Below are 12,676 nucleotides of genomic sequence, written 5' to 3' on the forward strand. Positions count from 1 at the left end.
CCTCGGGAGTGAGAACGGGCTGTGGAGGCTCTGTCATGGTTTTGGGCTGAAGACTAATTCCTGAAGACTACTTAAAGAAATGACAAAAGACTTCAATCCTACATTTTTCACAGGGTGTCTGTTTTCTTTAATATCTTCATATTTTGTTGGACATCAAAATCAATCAAGCCATAGGCTCATAGATTGTGAAACTCATTTTAGCCACATGGTCTTACATCTTAGCTGAGATGTTGCCTGCAAACTGGAACTTTTCTATTAGCTCCCGATCTATTTTCTTACCACTTATTCATCTCGGGGTGATTTATTTCACAATATTGGTGATTTAGAACAGGGCTCTCAGTTATCAGCTTACAGCACACGCTAAAGAATTTGCTTCAAAATGCCTCATCAATTAGCAACAACACAACCCATGGATGAATGAATCCTGTAGGTGTGGTGTAGGCTGATCATGAAGCTATTGTTGCAGCGGCTCATCCTAAACTTCTGTAAGTGAATTAGTTAATTATACGTGACGCAAGAAAGGAGTGTGACAATGAAGGTGTAATCTGATTATGTGGTGACTTGGTGACCACAGCTATGCTCACAGCATGCTCACACATACTCAGAAACAAGCCTTTTGATTCATGTTTCTAATATCTCTGAAATGATGAGCATCCTGCTGGGGCTGCTTTCGCTCTTTCCAGAGAGATTTCATTTGTGATGAAAGTTTGAAAACGCTGCTAGGGGAATAACATTGACAAGAACTGAACTACTCACCCGGGCCTTTGTCAGTGCCTTGAGCCCCAGCCATTAAGCTATGTACAGGACCCCGTGTTTTGCTGAAGATGAAAGCCAACACTCCAATATAGAACAGGTGACTCAGCTTCCAGCTTGGCAGAGAAATCCCCCGAGACCTTTGACCTCCTAATCGTTTAGCAGCGCTTATGGTTGGAGATCTGCTCCAGGCTATTAGAGAGATTAGTGTCACACAGATCTGGGGATGGGCCAAGCCTATATCTGTACTTCATGGTATTCTCAGCATTTATTACTGAACACCCAACCCATGCTGAAACCTGATATATGTAGGTATAGTAGCACATACTGCAAAGTGAGGCTATATGTAGCCTATGTGTGGCATGTGTTGACCTATATGAGTGCTGAGCTGTATAATGAGCATACTGTTGATTAGAAAAAGGACATTTTTTGTGTAGTTTAAACCTCAACAACACCACTGTAGATGGCTGTAGTATAAATAGTTTTTCTTTTAACATAAGGTGTATAAAATAAGTACACGCTGACTAATGATATGTAATATAGCATGCACAAATTAAAATTAATGCAAGTTATTGTAAAGACGTATAAATGTGTAACAAATTGGACATTTCTTATTTTGAAAGGATGTTTAAAGAAATGTGACCGCCCATCTTTTCATTATACGGCACGCACTGGAAAGCAAAGCTAACAGCCTTCCCGGACAAAAACAATCCCTAGCTCATAAAGCAGATCGTCAAGCTGGATAAAGTTAGCCAGATTGGCACCGGAAGTTGACTAGCAGTTCTTTCAGAATTAGGGCAACCCTCCCACCAAAAATGTCAAAAACATTCAAAATACTAAACTACGTTTGTTTATGTGATTCTATGTGGTGGTGGTGGTGGTGGTGGCGATATTTTTTTCTTATTTATACAAAGTCCATTAATAATAATGAAGTCTGGACCTCAACATTATTGAAGCAATGTGGGATCATCCATAGTGTAGTGGTTTACAAATTCATCAAACATGCTAAATATCCCCGGTTCATTTGAGGGAAGAGACAGTAATCTCACAAATCCAGAGTCAAAATCTGCCAACTCAAAGACGTGGAGCTACCCACCGTGGCAACTCCTTGTGAATAAGGGAGCAGGCAAACGTAGCTCCTTGACAGAAAACAGAACAAAGGGCAGCCAACATCCAAAGAAGAGCTTTGAATGGTTTTCATAAAGCCTGGAAAACTATTCCCAAAAACTACTTCAAGAAATGACAAGAAAGCTGCCTAAGAGAGTTCAAACTGTATTGAAACACAAAAATACATCTTAAATCATGCCATTTTGAAACATTTTGAGAACTCTGTTAATTTAGGGGGCAGATTTTATAAATAATAATGGAAACAGTCACTTAGTACTCAGGATTTAAATAAATGTTCGTACCAAAGCCTCTTTTTACAGAATTTATAAAATTCATTTAAAAAGGACGTCTAAACATCTACCTAAAAAAAGGATAGGTTTTCTCCTTCGGTTGCGTAGTTTTATTTTTTATTTCAGTAAACTAAAATTTCTCTTTACAACCGTTTTAGTTCGTTTACAAGCGTAAACGCTGTGGTTTTTATTTTGAAAACCCTCGCTGGAAGCTCGTTGTATGAGCTGGGTAAGCCTAACAGGGTGCCAGTGACGCCATCTTGAAATCGTCCCGAGCAGAGGGGGCGAGGAGGAGACGGACTTGGGAAAATCAGCTCGTCCTAAACTCGACAGCTACGTGGATTAACGGCAGCTTCAGCGGCTAGTGTTATCATATGATAGTCTTTCCGCTTGTTCGTTCGAATCTTTTGGACCGGGAACGGTTGTTTGGCCCACTTTGGAGAGGGCTGTCGCAGCGGGAGGGGGGGAAAGGCAGTCTGGTAATCGGTTGTTTCCCTGCTGGAGCGGACGGAGCCGTGGTTGTGGCCGGGCAGCCCAGCCGGACGAAGCCTAAAACCTCTGCACGGAATATAACACCTAAAATAAAGCTTTTAAATTGTTTTTTGCAAATAGCGGGAGAGTGGAAATGCTCCCTTTCGACGCAGTTTGGACATTTTGAGAGCTATGCGACGGAGCTCACCGAGGAGAAGTTTGATTGGAGAGCGGAGTGCGTTTGATTTGCAGTCCGATGGATGTTAGCCCTGCCCGGCTGTGGCTCGGGTCTGTGCACCGTTTATCTGAAAAATAGCACCACCGGGCACAGGTGAACAATGCTGCTGTTGCAGACCTGGCAAGTACACGATAACCCCGGCTCCAGTGCCATCAGTTCACCCTGCATTGCTTGTGTATAAACCTGGAAATACCAGCGACCATCCCCTCCTCCTCCTCCTCCTCTTCTTCATCATCCTCCCGTCTTCTTTTTTTGGACTAGTGAGGCTCGCATTACCTGGGATGTTTTGGATGTAGACTCGATCTTGACTTTTTTTTATTTTAAAGATGCAATATTTCCAGAGACAACAAGACATTTAATTTGACTCAATCGTTTTGAGATTTTTTTGAAAATTTTTCTGGAGCTTTTTGTGCTTTTGTAAAATTCTCTTTCTAGTCAAGAGGATCCGATTCGGATGGAAAATGGGAGACGCCACCAAATTGGCCTTCGCCGTTTTCCTCATCTCCTGCTCTTCAGGTGGGTGTGGAGGTGGGGGGCTATGTATGTTGCGTACGGTCAGCCGTGCAGTGCATAGCTTGCTTTTATGTGTAAGGAGTGTAACCTCTTTTGGGGCATCATTGGCGTGCATGCAAACTGCAGGTGAGCCCCAAGATTGAAGGGGGGGGGGGGGGTCAGAGGGCCCTTGAGTGGCTTCTTGTGGGACACAAGGGTACAGATTGGAGTTTTTATGAAGTTAATGAGGGAGCAGCCAGGGATTTGGGTTGATGGAGTGCAAATAAAAGGTAATCAGTCATGTGGCTTGCATGTGGCTTCTTTCTACATCTACATGCTAAAAGCCATTTTCAGCACTCTGTGTTGGTGGACGGCCATTATATGTAGTTATTTCCCCGCGGTGGATGTTTAATGAATGTCAGTGTAGTGATGATAAAGGAAAGAGAGGTCATCTCGGGAGTGCAGGGCATGCTGTTTATGTGGGCTACTGGGAGAAATGCTTCAGACTTTACTTTTTTACTTGCCGGAGTATTCTGAGAGCAATTGTTCTTTAGGAAGAGAAGTTGATCACCTTGAAGTGTGTCATTTTAAATCTGCTCTTTGGGTTTGGTTTCATAGTACAAAATCCATTGAATTTGTTTTTTTGTTGTTGTTTTTTTTAATGGAATGAGAATAATATAGTTTGCAACAAATATAAAAGAGGCGACAGACAAGCAATTATATAACGTAATAGATGATTAAAGGGTAAAAAGACGGAAAAATCACATGACTAAAAGCAAGGTTACAAAAACGTGTTTTTACAGGAAGTCACAGATTTTACGAGCCTTATCTGCTCAGGCAGGTTTTAGAAAGCCAAGGGCTCCTGATGGGAGAAGCACCTCCACTTCCTCAGGTGGGGCTCTTTCTAACAATGTGAAGTAGGTTATATAAGGGGTCAGAATTTCTGCTACTTGGCTTTAAGCATGAGTAGGAAAATCTAAAATGTACTTGGAGTCAGAGGATTGGGATGATGTGATGCCGTCTGTACCAGTAAGAAGCTTCGCTGCTGCGTTTTGAAGTGTTTGGAGGTGAGAGAGTGGTGTTTCATTTGCAGTAATTTAGCCTGGACAAAGCACAAGAATGAACCTTTTTCCAGCTAATATTTTGTTTAATTTTAATAGTAGATGTTATTTGGAAGAAGCAGGAAAGGGTAACTTTTCTAGTTCAAAGGTTAGAGCTGAGTACCTTTCTGACTGCTGGCTTTAGGGTCCTAGGACACCTTCAGAGTGGTTTGTGTGATTTGTAGATCAGGGAAGAGCATGATGTATGATTTATTGATTTATTTATTTGATGCATTTAATTAAAGAGAAGTGTGTGTTTTAGGGATTTAAGGTATCTATTTAAAATCTATTTATCCTAGGGACAGCATATACATAGGAACTATAACAGGACCCAAAATCGAACCTTGTGGTATGCCACAGATAATGCTCAATTAAAATGCTAAGTGGGGTCACAAAACTCCAGCTCTACGCTTGTTTTGATCCATCTCCAGCTAGAGCTGGGCGATATGAGATTTTTTCATATCACGATATGTTTTTTTCATTTCAGGCGATAACGATATCTATCACGATATAAGCCAAATAACTATATTTGTAAGATTTAAATGTGCCGTTGCTCACAAGTAAAATGTGAAATAATCAGCAGCTTGTTTTTATTTAAATATTTATTTCCCATAATAAGTTCAACAGGGTAGATGTACTTAAGGAACATGAGACTTTTTCAGATAAATAAAGGCAAATATTGCAAACTACACAAAAGGCAGCCGCTAAAGCGTTTAAGTTTCAAAATAGAACAAACGAAACAGACTAAATTGTCAATTCCACTTAGAAACAAAGTATTAATTCTAAAAATAAATCTTAGTTTGTTTTACAGAAGAACAGACAAAACTGACTAACTTTTGTCAATATCAAATAAACTGAGAACTAAAAGGAAATTCTCAATCTCTCCTTGTTGTATAGCTTAGCTTTTCAAACAGTTTTAACAGTTACTTTAGTCTGACAAAAGCCGAATGACGAATTAGCGCTTCCAGTCAGAGACTGAGGCTACGTCCACACGTACACGGGTATTTTTGAAAACGGAGATTTTCCGTTTTCGTTTAAAAAAATAATCCCGTCCACACATAAAGGCAGAAATGAAGGAAAACGCTGCTATGAACATGCCAAAGCAGCAGGTGGCGCTAGATTCCTAACCGTGCAGAAATGTTGGCCAATCAGAAGTCTAGAAGCCTCGGTGGGAAAAAGTAAACAAAGCTGGGGCATAGAAGCAGAACCGAGTCGTATGTGTGGATGGACAGTAACTGTGTGTATATGTAAGCATTTAAACACTGCAGAGAGTAGAATTAACAGTAACAGTATTGTAGAAATTCATTTCACCGAAACAATAACGTGGCGCACAGTGTGACGCATGCACCAGTTTATTGTATTTCCAGACTTGCTTTCGGCACAATTTACAGTGCACGCTACTCTGTTTTTTGTCAGACTTGAAATAGCCGAAATACCTTCACACTACGGAACTTCTATGGCTCTTCCGTTCGACAATCTCTCCGGCGTTGGAACCATCATCTGTTTTCTCTTCGGTCACGCTCGGTTGATTTTTCTAGTCGGCACACTCATTTCCTCCATTACGCGCTGGCTCCATTACCCGCTGGCTGCTTCCCAAACAAACACACGTGCGACTTGGCACTTGTGCTGTACGTAACAAGTCACGCGACGTGACGCTGCGGCTGTGATTGGTTCGGCTCTGCGCTACTTAATTTGGATTGGCTGACCTTTTTTTTTTTTTTTTTTTTTTTAAGAGGACAAGAGCGGCGAGGTCTATCGCGATAGCTTAATTTCTCTATCGAGTAAAAGTTATATCGCGATACATATCGTTATCGTTCTATCGCCCAGCTCTATCTCCAGCATTTATCTTTTGCCTGGAGACCTTCTCCTCTTAATTTTGCAAGCAATTAAACCTCAATACTGGTGGAAATATACACATAAATATCTAGTCCTAAACCCCTCTAGCTGGGAATTCAAATATTTAAAAAGCGTGAACAGGTCTGTTTGCTTTCACTCCCAATGCTGTTGGCTTCTGGCTTCATATCATTACTCTGACATGGACTTTATTTAAAAAAAAAAAAAAACAACTTTAAAAATGTTAAAAAGAATTTAGCGCTGCTGCCTGTCTTAGTTATTATAGAAGGACACTGTTTTTAATTTGAGTAATTTGTGTAAACATAAGTAGGTAATATGTATGCAACATAAATATTGCATACATATTAGGCTTATACATGCTATTATCATTGTGCTGATAATTTAAAAAGTAAATTATTGTTATTTTAGTTTTATAATTTGCAACAAAACATGACATAAGTACCAGTTATTAATAAATAAGTCACAGTAAAGGCATTGGATGTGGTCAAACGTAGTAAAGTATCTAATTTATGCTTAATAGACTGTCACTATCATTATAAACCTTCAAAAATGATTATTTTGATAGTAGAGGTTTGCAACCCCTGAAGAAACCAAGTGATCAAGTAAATCTAGAGTGAACAAGATTTTATAACTTTGTATAACTTGGCCTGGAGGAAGCATATAAATAGAAAATGAGATGATACCTAAAATTGAACCTTGCAGTTTACCACAGGTAATGTGAGCTGTAGACGATGAGTTAGTTTGACCAGAATCGGTTTATTCCAAAAGATTAGAGGAAACTCATACAAGCAAACACTTGTTTAGCACAATCCAGTCTCAAATGCTCCTGTTGGATCTAAAAAGAACTAAAATCATGATCTCCCCTGTGGTGTGCAATGATTTTTGACTTGTAAAAGCAAAATATTGAGTAGAAACCACTTTTTCTAAAGCTATAAACTGTACTGTAAGTCTTCATTGAACCACTTCCACCTCCCAAAATGAGCTAATATAGCCTCATATAAACCCTGTGACACTTCTGTGACCATGTGAAGTGTAAATACTTGTGGGGAAATTGACACAAGTGTCATAGTAGTTGAGGTTTTGGTGTTGCTAACAAAATAGCACTGCAGTGAGTTTAACTTCCATTTGCAGTTGTGTCACTCGATGTGGTTTGATTGTGGTGTGAGCCTGATGTAACTGGAGCTGACAAAAGAAAACAAAAATTAGGCCCAGAGGCAGAATTTCTTTTCCTGTTGGCTTACAGGATAAACAGAAAATGTTCTAACTTTACTGTTTGTGCGTGTTTGTGCAGCTCCACCGAACCGGTTTTCTCTACAGTTGCTGCCGGTTTACCAAATACTCAGTGTACCTGTGTGAAAGCTGCCCCAATTAACACCTAAGAGAAGTGTAAAATAAACCCTCGAGTTGCAGCAGAATTGTACTTTCACAGAAATCACCCCCCACCCCCACCCCCCTGGGGCGTCTTAAATTAAAAGGTTTCTCAAATATGGTAATAGTCGGGGGTTGGTTGGAGTTATAAGCCAGTTATAAGCCAGGTGCTGCAGGTGATTATTATTATGAACTAGGTGGAATAATAATCCTCAGTGAAATCGGAGTTGAATTGGCACAGCTCAAGAAAAACCTCTGATAAAGGCAGGGCACTTGGCCCAGAGTGGCTTTTATTTGATGAACATGCCAAAAGAAATGAACAGAGAGAGGTCTCTGTAGCTTTTCAGTGATGTTCAATATGCACCTTTAACCAGCTTCAATTCACTGTGAGATGAAACTGAGAGAAGCAGCTTAAATATTTATCAGAAACTTATTTGGCAGTAGGGGAAACAATCAACTAGTCTGCTCACATAGCCTCTGAAGACAGCCACCATTATTTCAGGACTTCAAGTGTGGACATCCCGTTCTGCCCGCGGGCCATTTAAAAACCCAAATCAACGTCTGACGATAAGGGATGGTTTTGATGTTGCAGTTTTGGGAAATATAATTTGTGGACTCAGCCGAGGCATGTTTGATGAGTAGAGGTCCAAACTGTAGCTGCCTGGTTATGGCAAACAGTCAAAATCCCCATTGTTTAGCTCCATGATGCAGTGGTTAATACACTGGCCCCACACGCAGAAGATTCTTTGTTCAAAACCAGGTGGAGTCACAAATCCTAGTGAGTCTGTAAAAATCGGTGCCGAATCACGTATGCTGTGTGAATTGGAGAGCAGCCGGAAGAAAGTTCCACTTGGGTGTTGGGGAAAAAAAATAGATTTATTAAACCTCAACCCAACCACAGTCTGAATGGGAGTAAATCTGGACTTTTAGTGAAAGCAAAAGTTTGATATCAAGCATCTGTAATATAAAATTACATCTTGTTTAATTACATTTTAAAGAAAAGCTTCTTGACTGTGGTAAAAAATCCCAATCAGTGGTAAGATTGTCATTATTTAACAGTGCGGTTTTTTTTTCCAGAGACATTGGAAAAATAGGTCAATCATTAAACTAAAAAAAAAAAAAGAAAGTTGCCTTTTTTATTTAAACACAAACTTTAATTAGAATTTAAAAGAAAATAAATTAATGTGAACTTGACAAAAAGCAAAATTGGCAAAAGCGATGTGCTGAAAGGCAGAACAAGCTTTAATGCAAAACAGAATGTGGCCAAATAATTGTTTTTATCTCGATCAGCCAGTTTTTTTTAATAATCATTGAAAGCCAGAATTGTGTTGAAATTGATGAATTGCACAGCCCCAGTAGAAATGTAAGAGAACAGCAAATGGGAAAATGGGAAAGCTGCAAAGAAATGGAGAAGGGCATACATTTTGCCCTCTAAATTTATTTCAGTATAACAGCCTTCTAAAAACAAAGATGTGGCATCCTACCCCAGATTAAACTGTTAAATGACAGGGATTGACTTTTTTTTTTATCTCTTTGTTAAATACTATAGAAATTTGTGGTTTTACTGCAATGCCACAGTAAGAACGAGACTTTATCTGTGGATATCTTATTCTTGAAGGACTGAGTCCAGGTAATGAGCTGCAGATGCTTTTTCTTTTCTTTTCTTTCTTTCTTTCTTTCTTTCTTTCTTTCTTTCTTTCTTTCTTTCTTTCTTTCTTTCTTTCTTTCTTTCTTTCTTTCTTTTTTTTTTTTTACACATTTATTTATTAAAGTTTAAGCTGCTGTCAGGTTTCTTTTATTCACTACATCAGCTTTTCTGCCCTGTGTAGAAAAACCTGAGATGTAATGGTGAAATTTCACTTATTTGCCAAAGGACTTCTCAGGGATTAAATGTGTGTTTAAACTTCTTTACACTTGAAAGGAAGGAGAACAACGTGCAACTATGCTATATGTTGTTATGCAATAGTTTTACTGGTCCAACCCGCTGACAATAAACACTGAGCTGTATGTAAAAATGCTGCTGTAAAGAAAAACTGAGGCATGACTAAAACAGGGTTTTTGGGGGGATTTTTATACTTAATGCTTTGATGCTTTTATTTTGTAAGGGACCTCAGCAGCTGCTAAGTGTTTCACTGCCTAAGTTGCCTGAAAAGAGTTGATGGGACTCCTTTTTGTTGAACTTAAAGGGCGCATTCTGGTAACGCCGCACCACCAACAGCAGCATTATCAGATGAACCTTGAACCTTTGGTCATCTGATGGTCTTCAGGTGACCTCTGCCTCAGATCGCATGTGAGCTTGAACTGCAGGCTTGTAAATATTTACAGTGCTGCAACAGCACATCCAGATCCGGTGAGGCTTACTCTGAACTCTTTAAGTTCAAAGGTGGGGATTTGATTTTTTTTTTTTTTTTTAATTTTTAATTGTTTGGGTTTTTTTGGGGTGGGGGTGGGGGGGTGGGGGTGGTGATGTTCCGGGAAAGTGCAAACACATGAATCAAATGATCAAGCGATTGTGGTGTGGCCTTCCTAATGCAATCAATTATGCATACTAACAGTAAAACCTACCCTACCCTGTGACTGTCTCTTTATTTCTGGCGAAGCTGAAGCAACAAGAAGCTTCCCTTTTCCTCTCTATTCGTCAGACCTGATGTGACTGTAACTCAGCGAATCAGTCTAGAGCTGCAGAGGTCAAACCCTGTTATTACAGCCATGTTTCTTCAGTAATTTGGAGCAAATGGGTGTTTAGATTTCTCCACCACAGAGGCCAAGAGACGGACAAGTCGTGTCCCGTGTGCTGCTTGTACATTTGGCCTCCTGTACACTGCAGCAGTTTCACACAGACATTGATCCTCTTGCACACCAGTGTAAGGTTACATCAGTATGGCGAGGATGAAGCAGCTCTGGCTTGTTGTTGTTGTTTTTCTTTATTTCCTGTTTCTTTTCTTTTTTTTTTTCTTTTTTTTTTTTTTAAAATCCTCAGCAGCAGCACAACAGAGCCGATGATTCAGTTTCAGCTCTGCTGCACATCAACTTAAATCTCAGTTGATGACCAGTCTGGGGTCTCTGTGTCCTGCTACCATTAAGCTGGGGCTGACTAATGTTCACCAGTTGCAATTGAACAGGTCAGGTGGTTCTGCCACCAGATTTGCAATTACACTCTAAATAGCATTTGTTTGTTTTATTTCTTTTTAGTTGACCCAAACCTATGTCCTTGCTGTGAAGGATTCGAAAAGATAGACACTCTTTTCTCAGCTCTGCAAGTAATAATAATTATATAATAATGAATGAATAATCATAAGTATTCGAGATTTACCTGGCAGATTTATTTTTTTGTTGCTCTCTCAGACTTTATGAAGGTAACAGTATCTAATCTCACTACTCCGACATCTTGATGTCTGTTAGTTGGTAGCCCCTGCATCTTCTCTTACTAGGTATCAGTATCTGTATTTATTCATTGTTTTAATAAGCTCCAATAAATATATTATTTTTTTAAAAATGCACAAACTGGGACTTTTCCATTGTACTGTACAATTTCAGACCTATAAATCATTAGGATTGAATTTTAGCAAAGTTTTATTTTATTTTGTAACTTCATACCAAGTTTATATGATTTGATCTAAACATATAGAGACTTATTGGTGTACTTGATTACTAATAGTAGGAACTGGCCTTGAAAAAGCCACGTCAGTTGATCCCTCTTTTGCTGTTTAATCCTTGCTGCCAACCAGGTGGCTGCCAGGCTGAGATAAAAACAGTGGAAAATAGCTGCCTGATCTGTTGGATGTTTCTTTTTAACAACTTAATGACTATTTGAATATCCCAAAATCATGACCATGGCTTGTTTTATCATCACAGTGATGCTGTCTGTGAGGCCTTTAAACCTTTAGACCTTTATAATTCACTCAGTTAAACACAATTCAACTCATTTGGCGTTCCTTTTAGGGCTGCCACAAATGATTATTTTGATAGTCGATTAGTCACCCATTACTTTTTGCGATTAGTCGACTAATCAGATCATCATCCATTGGACGTACAGCTTATTGCACCAGCAGCATCTGCTCTTATATAACTATCATTAGCTTACAGCTTTAAGTGTTTAAGGTATGTGCTAACTAAAAATAAAGACAAGATGATAGTTTATTAATTTTTAATGAAATTTGCAGATTGTTTCGGTGAAGTTTAATAAACTCCTTGCTTTCAAAAATATAACAGGACACCGGAGTAAATTCTGGAGCATCTCACACTTCTGATAATCAGCTGTCTGCTTGAAGTTTATTTAGCTGTGCAAAAACTATAACTTTAATCTCAGCCAAACCGATTTACTCAGGAACAAATAAAATACTAAAGAAAGCCAAACAATAACATTTTTAAGTTATCTAAGTGACTCATATATCATGTTTAACCTGACTAGCGAAAGACGGCGGTGGGTTTGAAAACGATTTGCCGGGAGTCCGGTGTTCTCACGGCTCTAGTTAGCCTTGCCCCCGCCTAGCTAACGAGCTAGTGGGTAACAGACGTCTCCGAAAACGTCGGAGCGCTTTTGAAAATATGCGGTGTCTTGATAAACTGAGCAGATATTTGAGGTTTACACAGCTACATTCCTGCCTGAAAATATGTTAAACGTTTATTTTGTGACCCAGAAAGAATAATAAGAGTAAAGTTAAAACTAACTAGCTGCCGCCATTGTTGACAACTGCGCTGGGCTGCGCTATGAATTCTGGGACACAGCTTCTTCTTCTTCGGGGTTTAACGGCAGCTGGCATCCTTGTACATGCAGTGCTGCCATCTTCTGTTTCAGTCCGTTATTACACTCTTAAATCCTACTACGCATTCCTGTGTCCTTTGTGATCTTACAAAGCTTCAAACGATGCGTCGACTATTAAATTAGTCGTCGACGATTTTAATAGTCGACATAATCGTGACTAGTCGACTAATCGTGGCAGCCCTAGTTCCTTTCCAGGCACAGTTAATCATTAGATGTCGTGTGAAGTGTTAAATGTTAA

The 12,676-nt window shown here is 39.4% G+C and overlaps 1 protein-coding gene across 2 annotated transcripts in view; it reads left to right on the forward strand.

Moving 5' to 3' along the window:
• The first annotated feature begins 2,404 nt into the window (after positions 1-2,404).
• Positions 2,405-12,676, forward strand: part of LOC147302030 (activin receptor type-2A) — a 72,205-nt gene continuing 61,933 nt past the window's right edge. For both annotated transcript variants that reach the window (XM_086284770.1, XM_086284771.1), the window contains exon 1: positions 2,405-3,375. In XM_086284770.1, the coding sequence (XP_086140896.1) occupies positions 3,321-3,375 (55 nt within the window). In that variant the 5' untranslated portion in view covers positions 2,405-3,320. The remainder of the gene's footprint in view (positions 3,376-12,676) is intronic.

Source organism: Aulonocara sp. 'chitande type north' Nkhata Bay, linkage group LG23, assembly GCF_057382095.1.
Source record: "Aulonocara sp. 'chitande type north' Nkhata Bay isolate Kocher_YH1m ecotype deep benthic linkage group LG23, A_spYH_male_GT1.1, whole genome shotgun sequence".
Lineage (NCBI taxonomy): Eukaryota > Metazoa > Chordata > Actinopteri > Cichliformes > Cichlidae > Aulonocara > Aulonocara sp. 'chitande type north' Nkhata Bay.